General features: G+C 39.1%; 1 protein-coding gene across 1 annotated transcript in view; it reads left to right on the top strand.

Annotated features, from left to right (window-relative positions):
• Nucleotides 1-25,103, top strand: part of COG6 (component of oligomeric golgi complex 6) — a 650,023-nt gene extending 624,920 nt beyond the window's left edge. Inside the window, exon 19 of the mRNA XM_053708403.1 lies at nucleotides 23,499-25,103. Within this exon, the coding sequence (XP_053564378.1) occupies nucleotides 23,499-23,646 (148 nt within the window). The 3' untranslated portion in view covers nucleotides 23,647-25,103. The remainder of the gene's footprint in view (nucleotides 1-23,498) is intronic.
• Nucleotides 25,104-25,351: the final 248 nt, after the last annotated feature.

Below are 25,351 nucleotides of genomic sequence, written 5' to 3'. Positions count from 1 at the left end.
GGTACCCCTAACTTATTCAGTATTATGTTATTCATTAGCAGGGTGTGAGATTTGTAAGTTCTAGCTCCAATACATAAGTGTCACTTGTATTTACTCTACTATGCGTAATATTGGTATTAGAAGCTTCTAGAAAACTTTATATCTTAAGTTTGCTATTTTCCTCTTCTAGACAATCCAAAGCATATATTTATTTCATGTAATTAGCAAGAGTCCATGAGCTAGTGACGTACGGGATATACATTCCTACCAGGAGGGGCAAAGTTTCCCAAACCTCAAAATGCCTATAAATACACCCCTCACCACACCCACAAATCAGTTTTACAAACTTTGCCTCCTATGGAGGTGGTGAAGTAAGTTTGTGCTAGATTCTACGTTGATATGCGCTCCGCAGCAGGTTGGAGCCCGGTTTTCCTCTCAGCGTGCAGTGAATGTCAGAGGGATGTGAGGAGAGTATTGCCTATTTGAATTCAATGATCTCCTTCTACGGGGTCTATTTCATAGGTTCTCTGTTATCGGTCGTAGAGATTCATCTCTTACCTCCCTTTTCAGATCGACGATATACTCTTATATATACCATTACCTCTACTGATTCTCGTTTCAGTACTGGTTTGGCTTTCTACTACATGTAGATGAGTGTCCTGGGGTAAGTAAGTCTTATTTTCTGTGACACTCTAAGCTATGGTTGGGCACTTTTATATAAAGTTCTAAATATATGTATTCAAACATTTATTTGCCTTGACTCAGGATGTTCAACGTTCCTTATTTCAGACAGTCAGTTTCATATTTGGGATAATGCATATGAATAAATCAATTTTTTTCTTACCTTAAAATTTGACTTTTTTCCCTGTGGGCTGTTAGGCTCGCGGGGGCTGAAAATGCTTCATTTTATTGCTTCATTCTTGGCGCAGACTTTTTTGGCGCAAATTTTTTTTTTCTGTTTCCGGCGTCATACGTGTCGCCGGAAGTTGCGTCATTTTTGACGTTTTTTGTTGCGCCAAAAGTGTTGGCGTTCCGGATGTGGCGTCATTTTTGTCGCCAAAAGCATTTAGGCGCCAAATAATGTGGGCATCTTTTTTGGCGCTAAAAAATATGGGCGTCACTATTGTCTCCACATTATTTAAGTCTCATTATTTATTGCTTCTGGTTGCTAGAAGCTTGTTCACTGGCATTTTTTCCCATTCCTGAAACTGTCATTTAAGGAATTTGATCAATTTTGCTTTATATGTTGTTTTTTCTATTACATATTGCAAGATGTCCCAGATTGACACTGAGTCAGAAGATACTTCTGGAAAAACGCTGCCTGGTGCTGGATCGACCAAAGTTAAGTGTATCTGCTGTAAACTTGTGATATCTGTTCCTCCAGCTGTTGTTTGTAATGAATGTCATGACAAACTTGTTAATGCAGATAATATTTCCTTTAGTAATGTTACATTACCTGTTGCTGTTCCGTCAACATCTAATACTCAGAGTGTTCCTGTTAACATAAGAGATTTTGTTTCTAAATCTATTAAGAAGGCCATGTCTGTTATTCCTCCTTCTAGTAAACGTAAAAGGTCTTTTAAAACTTCTCATTTTTCAGATGAATTTTTAAATGAACATCATCATTCTGATTCTGATAATGGTTCCTCTGGTTCAGAGGATTCTGTCTCAGAGGTTGATGCTGATAAATCTTCATATTTATTCAAAATGGAATTTATTCGTTCTTTACTTAAAGAAGTCTTAATTGCATTAGAAATAGAGGATTCTGGTCCTCTTGATACTAAATCTAAATGTTTAAATAAGGTTTTTAAATCTCCTGTAGTTATTCCAGAAGTTTTTCCTGTCCCTGATGCTATTTCTGAAGTAATCTCCAGGGAATGGAATAATTTGGGTAATTCATTTACTCCTTCTAAACGTTTTAAGCAATTATATCCTGTGCCATCTGACAGATTAGAGTTTTGGGACAAAATCCCTAAAGTTGATGGGGCTATCTCTACTCTTGCTAAACGTACTACTATTCCTACGGCAGATAGTACTTCCTTTAAGGATCCTTTAGATAGCAAGATTGAATCCTTTCTAAGAAAAGCTTACTTATGTTCAGGTAATCTTCTTAGACCAGCTATATGTTTAGCGGATGTTGCTGCAGCTTCAACTTTTTGGTTAGAAGCTTTAGCGCAACAAGTAACAGATCATAATTCTCATAGCATTGTTAATCTTCTTCAACATGCTAATAACTTTTATTTGTGATGCCATCTTTGATATCATTAGAGTTGATGTCAGGTATATGTCTCTAGCTATTTTAGCTAGAAGAGCTTTATGGCTTAAAACTTGGAATGCTGATATGTCTTCTAAGTCAACTTTGCTTTCCCTTTCTTTCCAGGGTAATAAATTATTTGGTTCTCAGTTGGATTCTATTATCTCAACTGTTACTGGAGTGAAAGGAACTTTTTTACCACAGGATAAAAAATCTAAAGGTAAATTTAGGTCTAATAATCGTTTTCGTTCCTTTCGTCACAATAAGGAACAAAAGCCTGATCCTTCACCCACAGGAGCGGTATCAGTTTGGAAACCATCTCCGGTCTGGAATAAATCCAAGCCTTTTAGAAAACCAAAGCCAGCTCCCAAGTCCACATGAAGGTGCGGCCCTCATTGCAGCCCAGCTGGTAGGGGGCAGATTACGTTTTTTCAAAGAAATTTGGATCAATTCAATTCACAATCTTTGGATTCAGAACATTGTTTCAGAAGGGTACAGAATTGGCTTCAAGATAAGGCCTCCTGCAAAGAGATTTTTTCTTTCCCGTGTCCCAGTAAATCCAGCGAAAGCTCAAGCATTTCTGAAATGTGTTTCAGATCTAGAGTTGGCTGGAGTAATTATGCCAGTTCCAGTTCTGGAACAGGGGCTGGGGTTTTATTCAAATCTCTTCATTGTACCAAAGAAGGAGAATTCCTTCAGACCAGTTCTGGATCTAAAAATATTGAATCGTTATGTAAGGATACCAACATTCAAAATGGTAACTATAAGGACTATCCTGCATTTTGTTCAGCAAGGGCATTATATATCCACAATAGATTTACAGGATGCATATCTGCATATTCCGATTCATCCAGATCACTATCAGTTTCTGAGATTCTCTTTCCTAGACAAGCATTATCAGTTTGTGGCTCTGCCGTTTGGCCTAGCAACAGCTCCAAGAATTTTTACAAAGGTTTTCGGTGCCCTTCTGTCTGTAATCAGAGAACAGGGTATTGTGGTATTTCCTTATTTGGACGATATCTTGGTACTTGCTCAGTCTTCACATTTAGCAGAATCTCATACGAATCGACTTGTGTTGTTTCTTCAAGATCATGGTTGGAGGATCAATTTACCGAAAAGTTCATTGATTCCTCAAACAAGGGTAACCTTTCTGGGTTTCCAGATGGATTCAGTGTCCATGACTCTGTCTTTAACAGACAAGAGACGTCTAAAATTGATCTCAGCTTGTCGAAACCTTCAATCACAATCATTCCCTTCGGTAGCCTTATGCATGGAAATTCTAGGTCTTATGACTGCTGCATCGGACGCGATCCCCTTTGCTCGTTTTCACATGCGACCTCTTCAGCTCTGTATGCTGAACCAGTGGTGCAGGGATTACACAAAGATATCTCAATTAATATCTTTAAAACCGATTGTACGACACTCTCTGACGTGGTGGACAGATCACCATCATTTAGTTCAGGGGGCTTCTTTTGTTCTTCCGACCTGGACTGTAATTTCAATAGATGCAAGTCTGACAGGTTGGGGAGCTGTGTGGGGGTCTCTGACAGCACAAAGGGTTTGGGAATCTCAGGAGGTGAGATTACCAATCAATATTTTGGAACTCCGTGCAATTTTCAGAGCTCTTCAGTCATGGCCTCTTCTAAAGAGAGAATCGTTCATTTGTTTTCAGACAGACAATGTCACAACTGTGGCATACATCAATCATCAAGGAGGGACTCACAGTCCTCTGGCTATGAAAGAAGTATCTTGAATACTGGTATGGGCGGAATCCAGCTCCTGTCTAGTTTCTGCGGTTCATATCCCAGGTATAGACAATTGGGAAGCGGATTATCTCAGTCGCCAAACGTTACATCCGGGCGAATGGTCTCTTCACCCAGAGGTATTTCTTCAGATTGTTTAAATGTGGGGACTTCCAGAAATAGATCTGATGGCTTCTCATCCAAACAAGAAACTTCCCAGGTATCTGTCCAGATCCAGGGATCCTCAGGCGGAAGCAGTGGATGCATTGTCACTTCCTTAGAAGTATCATCCTGCCTATCTCTTTCCGCCTCTAGTTCTTCTTCCAAGAGTAATCTCCAAGATTCTGAAGGAATGCTCGTTTGTTCTGCTGGTGGCTCCAGCATGGCCTCACAGGTTTTGGTATGCGGATCTTGTCCGGATGGCCTCTTGCCAACCGTGGACTCTGCCGTTAAGACCAGACCTTCTGTCGCAAGGTCCTTTTTTCCATCAGGATCTCAAATCCTTAAATTTAAAGGTATGGAGATTGAACGCTTGATTCTTAGTCAAAGAGGTTTCTCTGACTCTGTGATTAATACTATGTTACAGGCTCGTAAATCTGTATCTAGAAAGATATATTATAGAGTCTGGAAGACTTACATTTCTTGGTGTCTTTCTCATCATTTTTCCCGGCATTCTTTTAGAATTCCGAAAATTTTGCAGTTTCTTCAGGATGGTTTGGATAAAGGTTTGTCTGCAAGTTCCTTGAAAGGACAAATCTCTGCTCTTTCTGTTCTTTTTCACAGAAAGATTGCTAATCTTCCTGATATTCATTGTTTTGTACAAGCTTTGGTTCGTATAAAACCTGTCATTAAGTCAATCTCTCCTCCTTGGAGTTTGAATTTGGTTCTGGGAGCTCTTCAAGCTCATCCGTTTGAACCTATGCATTCGCTGGATATTAAATTACTTTCTTGGAAAGTTTTGTTTCTTTTGACCATCTCTTCTGCTAGAAGAGTTTCTGAATTATCTGCTCTTTCTTGTGAGTCTCCTTTTCTGATTTTTCATCAGGATAAGGCAGTGTTGCGAACTTCTTTTAAATTTTTACCTAAGGTTGTGAATTCTAACAACATTAGTAGAGAAATTGTGGTTCCTTCATTGTGTCCTAATCCTAAGAATTCTAAGGAGAGATCATTGCATTCTTTGGATGTAGTTAGAGCTTTGAAATATTATGTTGAAGCTACTAAGAATTTCTGAAAGACTTCTAGTCTATTTGTTATCTTTTCCGGTTCTAGGAAAGGTCAGAAGGCCTCTGCCATTTCTTTGGCATCTTGGTTAAAATCTTTAATTCATCTTGCTTATGTTGAGTCGGGTAAAACTCCGCCTCAAAGGATTACAGCTCATTCTACTAGGTCAGTTTCTACTTCCTGGGCGTTTAGGAATGAAGCTTCGGTTGATCAGATTTGCAAAGCAGCAACTTGGTTTTCTTTGCATACTTTTACTAAATTCTACCATTTTGATGTGTTTTCTTCTTCTGAAGCAGTTTTTGGTAGAAAAGTACTTCAGGCAGCTGTTTCAGTTTGATTCTTCTGCTTATAATTTCAAGTTTTTTTCATTATAAGATTTAAACTTTATTTTGGGTGTGGATTATTTTCAGCGGAATTGGCTGTCTTTATTTTATCCCTCCCTCTCTAGTGACTCTTGCTGGGAAGATCCACATCTTGGGTAGTCATTATCCCATACGTCACTAGCTCATGGACTCTTGCTAATTACATGAAAGAAAACATAATTTATGTAAGAACTTACCTGATAAATTCATTTCTTTCATATTAGCAAGAGTCCATGAGGCCCACCCTTTTTGTGGTGGTTATGATTTTTTTGTATAAAGCACAATTATTCCAATTCCTTATTTTTTATGCTTTCGCACTTTTTTCTTGTCACCCCACTTCTTGGCTATGCGTTAAACTGATTTGTGGGTGTGGGGAGGGGTGTATTTATAGGCATTTTGAGGTTTGGGAAACTTTGCCCCTCCTGGTAGGAATGTATATCCCGTACGTCACTAGCTCATGGACTCTTGCTAATATGAAAGAAATGAATTTATCAGGTAAGTTCTTACATAAATTATGTTTTTCCGTCCATAAGGCAGGGAGATTCCACAACTTCATTCCTTACTGTTGGGAAATACAACACCTGGCCACCAGGAGGAGGCAAAGACACCCCAGCCAAATGCTTAAATATCCCTTCCACTTCCCCTATCCCCCAGTCATTCTTTGACTTTCTTCACTATAAGAGGTAGCAGAGAAGTGTCAGAAGATTTGGATAGTCCTGTAATGGGTATGTTCCCTTTAAGAAATGACTGGAGTTTTAAGTAATCATTTCAACCTCTCAGTGAGAGTATTGATGAAAGTTAGAGTCTGGAGATGCAGGGAAAGATTTTCTGTGAACCAATCCAGACTGTCGCTAACAGCTACTGAGCAGTCAGTGTTGACGAGTTTCACTGCTTGCTGTTACACACTCAAGTCCATGTCAGAAGCTCTGCTGCAAGACTGTCACACTTGGGAGGCTGTGCCTGTTCCACAGCATGGATCCTGGAGGGTAAGACCGTTTTTTATATATACACTTTAAAACGCTATATAGGGTCACAGTGTGGCTCCTTTATACCTCAATAGCATCAAGGGTTAATATCTCCTTCAGGGAGATTATTTGAACAGCTTGGGGATTTATATCTGCTTAAAGTGAGTTTTTTTTTTTTTTTTTGGCAGGGCTCTTAGACTGTGACTTTTGGCTTGGTTTCCCTTTCGATTTTGAAGTGTTGCGCAGCTCATAATAGCTTAGCTCCTTTTTTCATAGCAGGGGAAGTCCTGTCTTAAGCACCACGTGACCGGATGCGGTTTCTTTCATTTCCTAAGTTCCTGCTGCAGACATCATTCCTGAGGAGAGCATTTTCACTGTTAGCTGCCTGGGTCTAGGAGGTGGTGAGTGCCCCAGCCATTGGGAGTATTAAGGTGCTGTTTTTTAAATAAGAACGTTTCTTTTTGTTTGTCCTTCTGTGGGTATATACAAAACTATGGATGACTCTGATACTATATTAGAAGGTTCACTGTTCTAAAGTCTAAGAAGGGAGACAAGCCTGCTAATACTCATAGCGCTATTACCCCTTCTGAGCCGTCTACTTCTCAGGAATCTGGGTCCAGAGAAATTACTACCCTTTCTACATTACCCACTCCACAAGCAGTTCCTCGTGGCTCAACTAATCCTCCATCTGGAAGCGGCCTTTTTCAAGCTGACTTTACCACGCAGTTGCAATCAACGGTGTCTTCGGCCCTGAGTGCCTTACCTGGCTCTAACAAACACAAGAGAAAGGTTAAACATAGTTCTCCTGACCTAGAGTCATCTAAATGTCTATTGGATTTAGCTACTATATCCAAGCTATCCAAGGATGAATTAACCTCTGTAGCTTCAGAGGGTGAACTTTCTGAGTCGGAGACTTCAGTTTCTAAACTTCCTTCAGCAGAGGAACCCTCCTTTAGAACTTCCTTTTCCCCCTCGTCTACTTTTAAAAAAAAATTCTGGATACCTGACTCTCAATTAGATTTATAGGGCTCCATCCCTAAGATTGATGGTGTTATCTCTACACTGGCTAGGCATACTATTATCCCTCTGGAGGATAGTTCATCTTTTAGAGAGCCTATGGATAAGAAAATGGAATCTTTTCTGAGGAAGTTGTTTCAACATACATTTTTATTTCACCTGGCAGCAGCTTTAGTCGCAGTTGCTGGAGCAGCTACCTACTGGTGCGACACTCTGTCGGAGCTCATTGAGGTGTAGACTCCCCTTGAGGATATTCAGGAGAGGATTAAAGCACTGAGAATTGCTAACTTCTTCATCTGTGGCGCGAATATACAGATTATTCGCATAAATGCAAAGGCTGCTGGCTTTGCGGTTCTAGCCTGCCGGGCTCTCTGGTTGAAGTCTTGGTCTGCGGATATGACTTCTAAATCCACACTCCTTTCTCTTCCCTTCAATGGGAAGATTTTATTCGGTCCAGGGCTGAACTCCATTATCACTACGGTTCCCGGAGGGAAAGGTGCCTTCCTACGGCAAGATAAGAAGAATAGGCCTAAGGGACGGCAACTGTCTAATTTTTGTTCCTTTCGTGCTGACACAAGTCACAACGACAGCAGTCCTTTTCCAAGAACGAGCATCCCAAGAGTACTTGGAAGCCGGCTCACTTGGAAGCCCTTCATGCCAATATGTTCGCCCACCGCGAACATATTGGCATGAAGGGGCGGCCCCCGATCCGGGATCAGATCGAGTAGGGGGCAGACTGTCTCTTTTTTTCAGATGCTTGGTTTCAGGACGTACAGGACCCTTGGGTCTTGGAGGTTGTATCTCAAGGATACAGAATAGGATTCAAGTCTCATCCACCCAGGGGCAGATTCCTACTCTCCAGTCTGTCTACAAGACCAGAAACGAGGGCTGCCTTAGGTTGCGTACAGGATCTCTCCTCTCTAGGAGTAATTGTCCTGGTACCTACAGCAGAAAGAGTTTTGGGGTTTTATTCAAACCTTTTCGTGGTTCCAAAGAAGGAGGGAACTTTTCGTCCAATTCTGGTCCTAAAGTGCCTAAACAAGTTTCTGAGTGTTCCCTCTTTCAAGATGGAGACAATACGGTCAATCCTTCCTCTAGTTCAGAAAGGACAGTTTATGCATACCTTCACATCCCGATTCACAGGGAACATTTTCAATTCCTGAGGTTTGCTTTTCTGGACCAGCACTTCAAGTTCATAGTTCTTCTGTTTGGCCTAGCTACTGCTCCAAGGATATTTACAAAGGTTCTGGTGGCTCTTCTAGCCGTTGCCAGAACACAAAGATAAACTTGGAAAAGAGTTCTCTTACTCCAAGCACAAGGATTCATTTTCTGGGAACTATAATAGACTCGATATCCATGAAAATATTCCTCACAGATCAGAGATGTTGCATGCTAACTTCTGCATGTCTTGCCCTCCATGCCTCCTCAAGTCCCTCAGTGGCTCAGTGTATGGAGGTAATCGGACTCATGGTGTCCTGCATAGACATCATTCCTTTTGTCAGATTCCATCTCAGATCCTTACAACTATGCATGCTGAGACAATGAAAGGGAAACCATTCAGATCTGTCTCAACAGATTGTGCTGGATAGCCTGTCGAGAGGGCCACTTTCCTGGTGGCTCTGTCCAAATCATCTGTTTCAAGGCACGTGCTTTTTGAGACCGTCTTGGGCGATTGTGACTACAGACGCAAGCCTTTCCGGCTGGGGAGCCATTTGGGGTGCCAAGAAGGCACAAGGACTATGGACTCAGGAGGAGTCCTCCCTTCCAATAAATATTTTGGAACTCCGGGCAATCTTCAATGCCTTGAAGACTTTGCCCCTTCTGGATTTGTCCCAGTTTATCAGATTCCAATCAGACAATATAACCTCGGTTGCCTATATCAACCAATAGGGGGGGCGAGAAGTTCCTTGGCGATGAGAGAAGTATCTCAGATACTAGAGTGGGCGGAGACTGATACGCTGTCAGTGATCCACATTCCGGGTGTGGACAACTGGGACGAAAACTTCCTCCGCAGGCAATCCTTTCACCCAGGGGAATTTTCTCTTCACCCCGAGGTGTTTGCAGAAATATGCAGCAAGTGGGGGACACCGTAGCTAGATCTCATGGCATCCCGCCTCAATACCAAGCTACCCAGGTATGGGTTGAGGTCAAGGGATCCTCAGGCAGAACTGATAGATGCCCTATCAGTACCATGGAGGTTCAGACTCTTATATCTTTTCCCTCCATTACCGCTTCTCCCTTGTGTGGTGGATCGCATCAAGCAGGAGCGAGCATCTGTGATTCTGATTGCTCCGTCGTGGCCGCGAAGGACGTGGTTTGCGGATCTGGTGGGGATGTCCTCATCTCCTCAGTGGAGGATATCTTGTCGCAGAGATCTGCTGATACAGGGTTCCTTCATTCATCAAAAATTATTTTCTCTGATGCTGACTGCGTGGAGATTTAACACTTAGTCTTAGCCAAAAGAGGGTTCTCTGAGAGTGTTATAGACACTCTGGTTCAAGCTCGTAAGCCAGTTACTCGTCATATCTACCATAAAATGTGGAGGACTTACTTGTACTGGTGTGAAGAGCGTGGCTTTTCTTAGCATGAGGTTAAGGTTGCCAGAATTTTATCTTTTCTCCAGGATAGACTGGAGAAGGGTCTGTCTGCTAGTTCCCTGAAGGGACAGATATCGGCCCTGTCGGTGTTACTGCACAAAAGATTGGCTGAGCTTCCGGATTTGCAGTTCTTTGTTAAGGCTCTGGCTTGGATTAGACCCGTGTTTAGATCTGGGGCTCCGCCTTGGAGCCTCAATCTTGTTCTTAGTGTTTTGCAGCAGGCTCTGTTTGAGCCTATGCATACTGTTGACATTAAATTGCTATCTTGGAAGATTCTTTTTTTGTTGGCTATTGCCTCTGTGCGCAGAGTTTCATAGATTTCTGCTTTGCAATGTCAAGCCCCTTATCTGTTTTTTCATGATAAGGAGGTTTTACGCACTAAACTAGGGTTCCTCCCTAAGGTGGTGTTGAATCGTAACATTAATCAAGAAATTGTTATGCCTTCCTTGTGTCCTAATTGTTCTTCAGCGAAGGAACGTTTGCTTCACAATCTAGATGTGGTTTGTGCCTTGAAGTTCTATCTTCAGGCTACTAAGGAATTCAGAGAATCTTCCTCTTTGTGATCTATGTGGGGAAGTGTAAGAGGCAGTAGGCTACTACGACTTCTCTATCTTACTGGTTGAGGAGTGTCATCCGCTTAGCTTAAGAGACGACAGCCTCCTGAGAGGGTAATGGCTCATTCCACTAGAGCAGTGACTTCCTCTTGTGCTTTTAAGAACGAAGCCTCAATGGATCAGATTTGTAAGGCGGCTACCTGGTCCACCTTACACACTTTTTCTAAATTTTACAAGTTTGATGCGTTTGCTTCGGGTGAAGCAGCTTTCGTGAAATTTTTTTTGCAGCCTTTGGTGCCCTCAGAATAGGGTCCGCCTCTTTTTTCTGTTCCCTCCCGTTATTCATTCAGTGTCCTCTGGAGCTTTGGTATAGTTTTCCCAATAGTTAGAAATGAAGTCGTGGACTCTCCCTGCCTTATGGAAGGAAAACATTTTATGCTTACCAGATAAATTCCTTTCCTCCCTGGCAGGGAGAGTCCACGACCCCGCCCATAATTTATTTTTTTGATGGGCGGCTTCCTTTTTATATTATTTCTTCTGGCACCTTTTATACCCTGATGTTTCTCCTACTTTTCCTTGTTCCTTTAGCAGAATTACTGGGGGATAGGTGAAGGGATATTTAAGCCTTTGGCTGGGGTGTCTTTGCCTCCTCCTGGTGACCAGGTGTTGTATTTCCCAACTCTAAGGAATGAAGTCGTGGACTCTCCCTGCCAGGAAGGAAAGGAATTTATCTGGTAAGCATAAATTATGTTTTTCTTTGCTACTAACTTCTCTAACTTATGTGTATTGTGTCTACAATAATTTGTTATTCATATTATAAAATAAGAAAATGGAGATTCACCATTTGAGACCCAAGAGTGGTCTCCTATTGTCCAGGACTGCCTCCTGCAGCATATCATTTTTTATTAGTTTTGGGAGGTCCAAGAGTGGCCTCATGGGTCATTTAGAAGGCATATAGTCGGACTGGCAAAAATAACGTTTAATACTACTCCTGCAAATTGTCATATGAACATGCTATGTATATCTTGCCTAGCTTCTATTGGTTGTATAGACTTCAATGACATATATTGTTTATGTGCCTTAAAGGGACACTGAACCCAAATTTTTTCTTTTGTGATTCAGATAGAGCATGCAATTTTAAGCAACTTTCTAATTTATTCCTATTAGCAAATGTTCTTCATTCTCTTGGTATCTTTATTTGAAAAGCAAGAATGTAAGTTTAGATGCCGGCCCATTTTGGTGAACAACCTGGGTTGTTCTTGCTAATTGGTTGATAAATTCATCCACCAATAAACAAGTGCTGTCCAAGGTTCTGGACTTTCTTTTTCAAATAAATATAGCAAGAGAACGAAGAGAAATTGATAATAGGAGAAAATTGCTTAAAACTGCATGCTGTATCTGAATCACAAAAGAAAAAATTTGGGTTCAGTGTCCCTTTAAATTGAATCTCAATAAAAATATTTAAAAAAAAACACAAAACATATCTATCCAAATAAAAAAATGTATGCAGTTGGTCCGAACATAGCGTCATTTGCAGAGCTTTGTTTTGCATACGTTTATAGGCAAATGATTGGTGTTTGATGAGGAAATTAGAGGTCACAGAGACACTTAATTGAGGACCTGTGATCTTAGGTTGTAATTTTCCAGGAATTATTGAGTTACAGTAAATTCTTGTGTTTCCAGTTGTGTTTGTTTTCCTTGCCGTGTAGGGTCTTTAACAAAGACCTTTAGCCTGACATAACGTTGATGTGAATGGGCTTTGGAGATGTGTTTTTGTGCTATTTGTGGATTTCCATTTGAACTGCTGCTTACTATTCATTGCTGAAAAGCCGAACATGCAAGGGCACATACACAAGGCTCCTTCTGAGTCTTAATACAAAGAACACTCCTTACATAAGACTTGATTGCCTGAGACATTCCGAGCTTTCACGTTTTGTGTAGCACATTGTAGCATATCCATGTTTGGCCAGGCCTCTGTATATAGAACAAGGTGTTTTTAAATTTTTGTTAATCTTTTTTTTTTCCCATTTAACACTTTAGATTATTTTTGATTCCTTCACTTTGTATATATTAAATTAATTTATCTCTATTTCTTAGTTTCAAGCCCAATTCCTGTATTATTTAGCTTGCTGTTTTGTAGTATTTCCCTGGTATATAGACGAACAGTGATGGGAAATTATGTGCATATACTATATGCTGTGATAAATAACATTTTAAAAAATAGATTTTTAATTGTCTAAAGTAAAAAAAAAAAAAAAAAAAAATGCATTACTCCCACCAAAAATGTATCTAAACATAGACCGTGTACAAATGTCCAACTAGGACTGCACAAAATAACTCAATTTTTTAAACACATGTAAGGAAACTTTTATCTTACGATCTTGTCAACTTCAATCACATGAACATTAACTGCATAAAGTAAACTGGGCTTTATCACAAAACTAAACCTGTGAATGGATACTTGTCATCTAAAAGAAATTATACATAAACATCAGAATATTACAGCTACACAAGCTGCTAATTTAGGCAATCAGAAATGCAAATTTCTACAATTAAGGACATGGATTAGCAAACCGTTTTCAGGTCTAGGAATAATTGTACCTGGAGCTCAATAGAAAACACATTACAGAGCGAAGGGATAATAGAGTAGGGGAAAAGCAGATGAAAAGAGTGATTATAGCATTGGCAGAAATAATATTTAAGTTGAAATAGGCAAAGCACAGCATTTCTGTAGTACGGTTTGGATTTGAAGGGTTATACTTTTACTTGGGTACAGGTTTATATTTCTGATCAAAACAGAAAACTCTTGTGTGGCTATTGCTGGTTGTTATGGAAACAGGATGCTTGTCATAGAAATTATGTAATAATTGGCTTACTCTGAGCAGAATGAATGAAGCTTAGTTCCACTGTGAAACCTACATAGTATTATCTGAGGTTTTTTTTGTCTCATACCTTTTATTAAATTGTACATTGTGAGGTGTGCAATAATGAAATGTGTGGCTGAGATACAGCTATGTATTGAAAGCAATAAGCATAAATTGAATATGAGGGGAGGCCCTTTTTATTAGCAGTAACATGAAAACTGCTGCAGAAAGCACAGAATTTCTTCAGAAATTAAATGTAAAGTTGTCAGTTTAAATTAGTCTTAGACTGTGTTATTTTGGAAAATCTGAAAGATTTAATTGAAAAATGAATAAATAATTATGATATATTTGTTTGCCAGGGAAATAAAGTCCTCCCATATGAAGTGTTTATATTAAAACAAGTTTTGTTGTATTGTTTTTTTTCATCTTGTATTTGAGTTAAAGGGACAGTCTACACCAGAATTTTTATTATTTAAAAAGATAGATAATCCCTTTATTACCCATTCACCAGTTTTGCATAACCAACACAGTTATATAAATGTATGTTTTACCTCTGTGATTACCTTATATCTAAGCCTCTGCAGACTGCCCCCTATCTATGTGCTTTTGACAGACATGCAGTTTAGCCAATCAGTGCAGTCTCCTAAATAACTCAACAGGAGTGAGCACAATGTTAACTATATGACACACATGAGCTAGTACTGTCTAACTGTGAAAAACTTTCCAAATGCTCTGAGCTAGGAGGCGGTTTCAATGGTTTAGAAATCAGTTTGAATCTACCTAGGTTTAGCTTTTAAAAAATACCACCAAGGGAACAAAGCAAATTTGTTGATAAAAGTAAATTGGAAAGTTGGTTAAAATTGCATGCCCTATCTGAATCATGAAAGTTTAGTTTTGACTTTACTGTCCCTTTAACTGTAGGGATTCTCTTTTTTTTGAGGAAAAGGAAAAAAAGAGCAAAATAAATAAATATTTTGAAAACATTTTTACTTTACACAATTGAGCATTTTATATTACAGTCTAAAAGTTTTTGCTGTCATTTTAGCTAAAAGAGGCCAAGCGCTAAGATTCAATAAAACACAAAGACGACATTGGAGCAAGAGTACAGTCAGTGGCCTACATTCTCTAACCATCTCTCCAACCTTTGTAGTCGTATCAATTATTTATTCTATAAAAATCCATTTTCTAAATCAGTGATGGATAACTTCCTTGCACATGCGGATCACAGATCAATATTTTAGAAACCTTAAGGGGATATGAATTCAGATAGAGCATGCAATTTTAAACAACTTTCTGATTTGCTTTTATTCTATAATTTGCTTTTTTCTCTTGCTATCCTTTGTAGAAAAACATACCTAGGTAGGACCAGGAGCAGCAAACACTACTGGGAGCTAGCTGCTGATTTGTGGCTGGACATTTATGGCACTTGTCAATGGCTTACCTGATGTGTTCTGATAGCTCTCAGTAGTGCATTCCTGCTCCTTCATCAAAGGATACCAAGAGAATGAAACAAATTTGATAATAAAAATAAATTGGAAAGTTGTATGTTCTATCTGAACCATGAAAGAAAATGTTGGGGTTCATGTTCTTTTAAGGGTCTTATATAAATGTATGGCTATTAAACACACATATAATTATATATTTCCTATAAAGTCGACTTTTGGTGCAGATTTCGGTTAGTTTTCAGGGTACCCTCTGCCTTCTGTTCTCCACAGGGCTTTTTTGAGATGTATTTGGTTTCATCTTATTTCAAGTTTGTCATGAGTAAAATGTTTATATATATTTCATGTGCAGAGTTCATTTACATCCCAACACTTAATAATACCCTTAGCTTAGGAAATTAATGCTGTATATGGAGTTCTTATTTGATTATAAAACATTCTTCGCATACCTACAAAAAGGAAGTCCCATTGTGCTTCTGTACCATCTTGGTGAGAATAAATAAATCTAAACAAAACAATCTGTAACAGTTTGTAGAAAGTATTAAAGCACAAAGATGGAAATGAATGAAAGTATTGCTAAAAGAAAATTGAAGAACATCTAAAATCCTATTTATGAAAGGTCTAAAAAAAACTTTTTTGTTTACAGGGATGATGTTTAATAAAAATAAGATATATAACACTGTAGTACAGTCTGTAGCTATAATTATAGGTTATCAGACTTTGGTCAAATATTTTAACATTAATCTGACTGGAGATTTCATTAGCAAATTGTAATTGTAGTTTGATTCTTTTTTTCACCTCATGGGAAATTTTTCATACACCCTCTATAATTGGTTGCAGAGACTTCTATTTTGCCTCCCTTTATGGATCGACAATATATTCCTTTTCCATGACCTCTACTGAAATGTTTCAGTACTGGTTTGGCTGTCTGCTGCTTGATAGTGGACAAGCATATATTGGTAAATATCTTTTTATTATCATTTAGACACTCCTATAGCTATGTTATGGGCATTCTTAAGTAAGTATATATATATATATATATATATATATATATATATATATATATATAGCCCTGGGACAGATCTTTTCACTATTCCCTAGCTGTTTTGCATGGGTCCCTTCAGTCTTCTATAGTTTTCCAGTGCACCGGTTGACGCCTGTAGGGTTAGCACACATCGCTTTAGTCTTCCTATAGTTAACCCGCTGCAAAATTTCCTTTTTGGCTGTCAGATTTTTTTTGCGCACGGACAGATTTAATGTTTATTCCTTCTGCTGTGTTTTGCAGTTCGACTTAGTGCGCATTGTACCTGCAACTCTTTTTTTTTGTAAAAGCTTCTTAGGAAGGCGGTAAGTGGTTTCCATCCCTCAAGAGCTTTTTAAGCTATCCCTAAATCTACCCAAGAAATGGAGTCTCCTGAACACCTTTCTACTATTATTAGGTGTGCTTTATTGTAAGAAGCTTAAGTGCCTTCTCCAGCTCATTGATGTGGCTCATGTTTAAATTTGTTAATACAATCAGACCAATCGAATGCTGTTTCTGTGGAGACTAATGTACCTACTGTGCATTACAGGATTATACTGATGTAGTGCCTTTTCCCTTAAAATTCCTTATCAAGGCTGCAGTTTTCTAAGCGTTGGCTGCTCTCCCGCCTTCAAACAAGCGTAAAAGGTTAGTTCAGATTTTATCTTCTACAGGTACTTTTGTATCCTGAAACCAGGGATACTGCTTTGTCTTCAGATGGTGAAGTTTCCTCTGGAGATGAGGATTCCTCATCTGATGTTGAACCTGATATGTCCTCTGTTTTGTTTAAAGTTAAACATATTCATTCTCTTTTAACAAAGGGCTTTTTTACTTTAGGGGTTAAAGATCCTAAAGTTTCTGATTATAAGCATTGTAATTGTTTAAATTCAGTTTTTAAGACTGTTGTTAATCTCCCTGAGATTTTCCCTGTACCTGGTGCTGTCTCTGACATGATCTCTAGGGAATGGTCTAAGCCAGGTAATTTGTGTACTCCTTGTGCAAGGTTTGAAAAGTAATATCCTTTACCTGCTGCTCTTTTAATTTATGGGAAACAATTCCCAAGGTAGACGGGGCCATTTCCACTCTGGCTAAACTTACTACTATTCCTTTGGAAGACAGAACGTCTTTTAAGGACCCTTTAGACAGAAAGTTAGAATCTTTTCATAGAAGGATCTTTTTACATGCAGGATGTTGTATTCTCAGACCAGCTATTTCTATTGCTGATGTAGCTGCTGCTTCTACTTACTGGTTGTCTAGTCTTTCAGAATAGTATTCTGAGGACTCAGTGCAAATCTATTGGGCTTGCTTCTTTTATTTGTGATGCTGTTTTTTGGTTCTGATTTAGATTCTATTATTTCTACTGTTACTGGAGGTAAATTATCTTTTCTTCCTCAAGACGGAAAGTCCAGATGGAAATCCAAAGCTTCTAATCATTTTCATTCCTTTCGTGAGAATAAGCAAGATTCCTCTGGTTCAGTCTTGAGACCTAATGCTAACTGGAACAAGTCAAAACAAGGTAAGAAATGTATCTCTACTACCAAAACTGCATGAAGGTGTGGCCCCAAATCTGGAGGAAGATTAAGCCTTTTTTAGGAGGCTTGGTTTGTCTGTGCCAGATACCTGGGTTCAGAATATTGTTTCTCAGGGATATCGTATAGGATTCAGAACAAGGGCTCCCGGAGGAAGGTTTAGTCTTTCCAATGTTCCAAGTAATCCTGCAAAAGCTCAAGCTTTCCTTCAGTCTGTCTAAGATCTGGAATATATGGGAGTGATTGTTCCAGTTCATTTGCAGGAACAGGGTATGGGATTTTATTTAAATCTCTTTATTGTTCCAAAGAAAAGGAAGGTACTTTCAGACCAGTTCTAGATCTTAAGGCTCTGAACAGGTTTGTAAGGATTCCATCTTTCAGAATGGAAACTATACAAACTATTCTGTCTTTTTTTCAGCAAGGTCAGTTTATGTTCACAATAGATTTAAAAGATTCTTATCTTCATGTTCCTGTTCACAAAGATAATTTCCAGTTTCTGAGGTTTGCCTTTCTGAACAGGCCTTTTCAGTTTGTTGCTCTTCTATTTGGTGTTGCTTAAGCTCCAAGAATATTCACAAAGGGTTCTGGGTGCCCTTTTGTATGTGATCAGGTCTCAGGTTATTGCAGTGTTCCCATACCTGGATGACATCTTGGTTCAAGCTCCATCTTTTCCTTTAGCAGAGTCTCACACCAACCGACTCTTGTTGTTTCTTCAACACTGTGGTTGTATGATCCAGAAAAAGGTAACTTTTTTGGGTTTCCAAATATATTCTGTATCCATGAGTCTTTATCTCACAGAGCAGAGAAGGTTGAAATTGGTGTCAGCTTGTCTGAACCTTCAGTCTCCCTTGTTCCCTTCAGTGACTCTGTGTATGGAAGTACTAGGTCTCATGATTGCAGCCTCAGATGCAATTCCATTTGCTCGATTTCACATAAGGCCTCTTCAGCTTTGTATGCTGCGTCAATAGTGCAGGGATTATACTCGGCTGTCTCAAAGGATATTTTTGGATCCCAGTACAAGTCAGTCTGAAACTTGGTCGCATGATCATCAGTTTACTATTTAGGGGGCTTCTTTTGTTCATCCTACATGGACTGTAATCACTACAGATGTAAGTCTCTCAGGTTGGGGAGCTTTTTGGGGGTCTTTAATTGCACAGGGTGTTTTGGATCCTCAGGAGACAAGGTTACCAATCAATGTTCTAGAACTCTATGCAATTTTCAGGGCTCTTCAAGTTTGACCCCTGTTGAAAAGGGAGTCTCATCTCCATTTCCGGACAGACAATGTCACAGCAGTAGGGGAACTCGCAGTTCCCTGGCAATGATGGAGGTGTCTCAGCTTCTCTCCTGGGGAGAAGCCAATTCTTGTCTAGTCTTTGCCATTCCTATTCAAGGAGTGAACAACTGGGATGCAGACTTGCTTAGTCATCAATCTCTATATCCAGAGGAATGGTATCCTCACCAGGATGCGTTCAGTCAGATTGTGGATCTTTGGGGTCTCCCAGAGATAGATCTTATGGCCTCTCATTTGAACAGATATCTTCCCAGGTACTTTGCGAGGTCCAGGGATCGTCAGACAGTGTTAGTGGATGCTCTAGTAGTTCTTTAGTCTTTTCAGCTTGCTTATCTGTTTCTGCCTCTGGTTCTTCTTCCCAGAGTTGTTTCCAAGATAAGGCTAGAGAATTTGTCTGTACTCCTGATTGCCCCAACTTGTCCTTGCAGGGTTTGGGATGCGGATCTTGTTCAAATGTTCAGTTGCCCTCCTTGGCCTCTTCCTCCATGGTCAGACCTCTTATGTCAAGGTCCATTTTTTCATCCGGAACTCAAGTCTCTAAACTTGATGGCATGGAAATTGAATGCTTAGTCCTTAGACATATGGGTTTCTCTGATTCTGTGATTGAGACCCTGATTCAGGCTTGTAATCCTGTAGCTAGGATAATCTATCACAAGGACTGGAAGGCCTTTATTTCATGGTATATAAATCATGGGTTTTCCTGGTATTCTTTCAGTATTCCTAGGATTCTGCTCCTCATTTTGAACCTATGCATAAATTGGACATTAACCCCTTAGTGACCAGAGCACTTTTCCATTTTCTGTCCGTTTGGGACCAAGGCTATTTTTACATTTCTGCAGTGTTTGTGTTTAGCTGTAATTTTCCTCTTACTCATTTACTGTACCCACACATATTATATACCGTTTTTCTCGCCATTAAATGGACTTTCTAAAGATACCATTATTTTCATCATATCTTATAATTTACTATAAAAAAAATATAAAATATGAGGAAAAAATGGAAAAAAACACACTTTTTCTAACTTTGACCCCCAAAATCTGTTACACATCTGCAACCACCAAAAAACACTCATGCTAAATAGTTTCCAAATTTTGTCCTGAGTTTAGAAATACCCAATGTTTACATGTTCTTTGCTTTTTTTTGCAAGTTATAGGGCAATAAATACAAGAAGCACTTTGCTATTTCCAAACCACTTTTTTTCAAACTTAGCGCTAGTTACATTGGAACACTGATATCTTCCAGGAATCCCTGAATATCCCTTGACATGTATATATTTTTTTTTAGAAGACATCCCAAAGTATTGATCTAGGCCCATTTTGGTATATTTCATGCCACCATTTCACCGCCAAATGCGATCAAATAAAAAAAATTGTTCACTTTTTCACACATTTTGTTACAAACTTTAGGTTTCTCACTGAATTTATTTACAAACAGCTCGTGCAATTATGGCACAAATGGTTGTAAATGCTTCTCTGCAATCCCCTTTTTTCATAAATAGCAGACATATATGGATTTGGTGTTGCTTTTTGGTAATTAGAAGGCCGCTAAATGCCACTGCGCACCACACGTGTATTATGCCCAGCAATGAAGGGGTTAATTAGGGAGCATGTAGGGAGCTTGTAGGGTTAATTTTAGCTTTATTGTAGTGTAGTAGACAACCCTAAGTATTGATCTAGGCCCATTTTGGTATATTTCATGTCACCATTTCAACGCCAAATGCGATTAAATAAAAAAAAAAGTAAAATTTTTCACAATTTTAGGTTTCTCACTGAAATCATTTACAAACAGCTTGTGCAATTATGGCACAAATGGTTGTAAATGCTTCTCTGGGATCCCCTTTGTTGAGAAATAGCAGACATATATGGCTTTGGCGTTGCTTTTTGGTAATTAGAAGGCCGCTAAATGCCGCTGCGCATCACACGTGTATTATGGCTAGCAGTGAAGGGGTTAATTAGGTAGCATGTAGGGAGCTTGCAGGGTTAATTTTAGCTTTAGTGTAGAGATCAGCCTCCCACCTGACACATTACACCCCCTGATCCCTCCCAAACAGCTCTCTTCCCTCCCCCACCCCACAATTGTCCCCGCCATGTTAAGTACTGGCAGAAAGTCTGCCAGTACTAAAAAAAAAAGCTATCCTTGATAAAACATAAATAAAAAAAAATGCATATTTACATATGCTGCTCTGGAGGATCCCCCCTTAGCCCCCAACCTCCCTGATACCCCCCAAACAGCTCTTTACCCATCCCCCTCTAACTTATTAGTAGCCATCTTTGGTACTGGCAGCTGTCTGCCAGTACCCAGTTTATAGTAAAACCTTGTTTTATTATTATTTTAAAATAGTTTTCTGTAGTGTAGCTTGCCCCCCCCCAAAAGACAAACCCACCACCCCTCCCAGATCTCTTAGATCGATATAAATATATATATTTTTGGCAATCACTGCCACTTTTCCCCCATACATGTTCTGTAGTGTAGCGGTTCCCACCCGCTTCCTACCCCCCCCCGCGCGCGCGCGCGCACCCTCGTGCGCACCCGGCGTTCCCGCCCACGATCCCGCCCCCCGCCACATCATACGGCCCATCGATGGCCGCCCACCCGCCTCCCAGACTGGCTCCCACCCACCAACGAAACCGGCCATCGATGTCCGGTACAGAGAGGGCCACAGAGTGGCTCTCTCTGCATCGGATGGCCAAGGGGGGTTATTGCAGGATGCCTCGATGTTGAGGCATCACTGCAATAACCGGAAAGCAGCTGGAAGCGAGCAGGATCGCTTCCAGCTGCTTTCCAGACCAAGGACGTACGCCACACATCCTCGGTCATTAAGTGTATTTTTTTAGAGGACGTGTGGCGTACGTCCTTGGTCGTTAAGGGGTTAAACTACTTTCTTGGAAAGTGTTCTTTATTTTGTCTATTTCTTCTGCTGGAAGAGTTTCTGAGTTGTCTGCTCTTTCTTGTGAACCTCTTTTATCTGATTTTTCATCAGGATAATGCTATTTTATGGACATCTTTTATTTTTTTGCCTAAGGTTATTTCTTTAGACAACTTTAGCAGAGAGATTGTTGTTCCTTTTTTGTGTCCTAATCCTGAGAATGCTTCTGAGAGATCATTGCATTACTTGGATGTTGTTAGGGCATTGAAATATTACATTGATGCTGCTAAGGATTTTATACAAACTTCCAGTTTGGTCGTTCTTTTTTCTGGTCCTAGGAATGGTCAGAAGGCTTCTGCTGTTTCTTTATCCTCTTTGTTAAAGGGACAGTCAACACTTACTTTAACATGTTTTTATATTGAAAATAACAAAACGGAGGTCCGCCTACACTATACCCCTCCTGCCTTGCCGCCTTGCTTCTGTCCTAATCAGCGGCGCTAACTACTCTAATACCCGGTAAATATGGATGCCGGACTCCCCCCACCATTACGTAGCTGCCTTCTTCTTCAACTGATAAGCAAATCAGAATCCAGTCCTCGGACTGAAATTGCACGCGCTTGCAATTTCTGTCCGATGCCTGGATTCTGATTTGCTTATCAGTTGAGGAAGAAGGCAGCTACGTAATGGTGGGGGGAGTCCGGCATCCATATTTACCGGGTATTAGAGTAGTTAGCGCCGCTGATTAGGACAGAAGCAAGGCGGCAAGGCAGGAGGGGTATAGTGTAGGCGGACCTCCGTTTTGTTATTTTCAATATAAAAACATGTTAAAGTAAGTGTTGACTGTCCCTTTAAATCATTTGATTCATAAAGCAGGTCAGCCTCCACCGCAGTGGATTACTGCTAAATTGATCACATTTGCAGCTACTAGGTCTTCTTTCTTTGCATACTTTTACTAAATCCTACTTTTTTATGTTGTTTTTGTTTCTACTGATGCAGCCTTTGGTAGAAATGTTCTTCAGGCAGTTGTCTCAGTTTGATTTTTTGTCTGCTTATTTTTAGTGCATATAAACATTTTTTATTGTGGTTGTGAATTTAATTTCTCAGTGAAAAATTATGTTTTTAAATTCCTCCCTTTATGTTATTACTTGTGGACTCCACAGCTTGGGTATTCCCAAGAGTAAAGGATTGTGGACTCTTACCACCTGTAAGAAAGAAAACACAAATTATGCTTAGCTGATTAATTAAATTATTTCATGGTGGTGAGAGTCTACGAGATCCCACCCTTGTGTTTTCTGGGGTTAGTTTTTTCTTCAGCACATCTTTTTCCCCTGTTCCTTTTATAGCTCTTATTATTTATTTATTTTCTTACCTCACTTGCTTGGCTATATGTTAGACTTATGTATGTGTTAGGTAGGAGGGGTTTTATAGAGCTTTTTGGGTTTGAGAATCTTGGTCTCCTAGTGGTAGAGAAGAGTAATTCCCAAGAGTGAAGAATCATAGACGTTCACCACCATGAAAGAAATGAATTTATCATGTAAGCATAAATTATGTTTTAAAGCACTTTTTTAAACCCTGTGAACATGTCATGAAAACTTTTGTTTGGTGGCTATAAAGTCATCATCTAATTAAAGAAGTTTAGGTAATCAGAATGTAATTTAAAAAAAAATATTTCAAGAAAAACATTTTTTGAGACTATTGTACATTCTTTTTTTTTTTTTTAATGCTGGTTCACCCGCCCACCATAACTAACAAATATGTAATTCTAATTTGTTTTTGTTTCCTTTTTCTTTATAGAGAACACATTATCAAACAGTCCATGGAGCTAGTGTGCAGAGCGTATAATGAACTCTATGAGGCTGTTATGGATCCAGTCAATGGTTATAAGGATCCCACAAGTATACTTCACAGGTCTCCCCAACAAGTTCAAACTCTGTTATCGTAAACATTTATTTGAAGTTCGTAAATAAATGGGGGTTTTTTAATTAATATAATTATACTTGTAATACTGTCTCTATTTGATATAACTCTCATAGAAGATTTTAATATATGCAAGAATGATATGTGGCTCTTTCATTACAGTGCTTTGCAAACACAAATACTAGATAAAATAAGAATAACAAATATTTCAGACTAATTCACGGAGGTGCTGGTTACCTGCAGGATGTGTCGCACTTGAAAAAAAAGTATATGTTCTGTACTCTTTACATCAACCACCTTCAACAACTCTCTTACACACCTTACAAAAAGAGTTTAAATACATCTTTGGGAGTGCAGCCAATGAGACCAAATAGTTACTCAAAACAGATGGTATTGACACACATCCACTTTCCAATAAACAAAACATTTTTATATGCTGCGAAATTTGCCTGCAAAAATTGGGATCTTAGTCACACAATATGGCCATATTCTGCTTAGCCAGTAATCAAACTCAAAAGGTGTCCCAATGTTGACTGGTCCTAACACTACAGTACTTTGCCTTTATGGGCTGAATCATTCCCGCTTTTTCTCTTTATCATAGAATCAGACTCCCTGGCTTTATATATATATATCTCCAATAAACTGTCATGAGTACCCCTGAGCTTGGGTAGGGTGCTTTAACCAATGGAAAATGGTTTGCCTCCCTTACATGTAAGCATTTGATGTGTAGAGTGCAGTAGCTATAATTTTTTTTATTATGTACTAGTCGGTACAAAACCTTGCTATTATCAGAATTTTTTATTTTTTTTTAATCACTAACTCGTTCTTCATATGTAGAACCTTCACTATTATAACACCGGATAAGTATAAATTCATTCTATTCTTGTGTTAACTATTGGCTTTTATAACAGTAAAACAGTAAAATATACTATGTACAGTTATTAATAAAAAAAAATCCCAAACAAATGGTTTTTGTATGTAGTTTTCCTAGGCTAGTGGTTCCTCAGGGGTGAATGGATTTTTTATTGGGAGGTCAAAAATAAAATTTTGATCAATAGGTGATTTATGAAAAGGGGATTGGAAGTACTGGATATGTATAGTTCCCTTCTGCCTCCATTGACAATTGTATTTCTTACTTGTGACTGCTTTATTAGAGCACCTCAATAATTCTTCAGCTGTTTCTACATGAATCTTTACTACGCTAGACCCCCCCATCTCTCTCAGACCCCAATACTTTACTCTCTTCTAATCACACCCACCTGCTTTGTCAGACCATTTCTCTATTAGCCAGTTCACCTTGCTCAATTCATATTGCTTTATTTTAACAACATGTCTGATGTTCCTTTCCCCTCCTCCTTAGATTCATTTATTACTTTAGATTTAAAAAAAACCATTTAAAATATTTTGACTTGTTTTTCTTCATTTCAAGTATACATTTTGTATTTTGATAATGACAATAAAAAGTTGAAAGCCTGATGATAATTTATTGATACCTTCATGACTGTGAATATTTCAGTATTGAGCTGAGTTTAATGAGAAATTAATCTTGTCATTGAACTAAAAAAATGTAAGAAATCCCTGTGGTAAAATAAGAGAACAATAATCACTGCATATTAGTGACAGTTGGACATAGCGCTCATGTGCACACTTTTAGGGTAGTGATCAACAGAGTAATCTGCAATTTAACTGGACGACCTTAAATGGATATTAAACAGTATGAGATTGTAATG

The sequence above is a fragment of the Bombina bombina genome, chromosome 3 (genome assembly GCF_027579735.1).
Source record: "Bombina bombina isolate aBomBom1 chromosome 3, aBomBom1.pri, whole genome shotgun sequence".
In the NCBI taxonomy this organism is placed as follows: domain Eukaryota; kingdom Metazoa; phylum Chordata; class Amphibia; order Anura; family Bombinatoridae; genus Bombina; species Bombina bombina.
The sequence above is the reverse complement of the archived record's forward strand: the minus strand, read 5'-3'. Positions and strand labels throughout refer to the sequence as shown.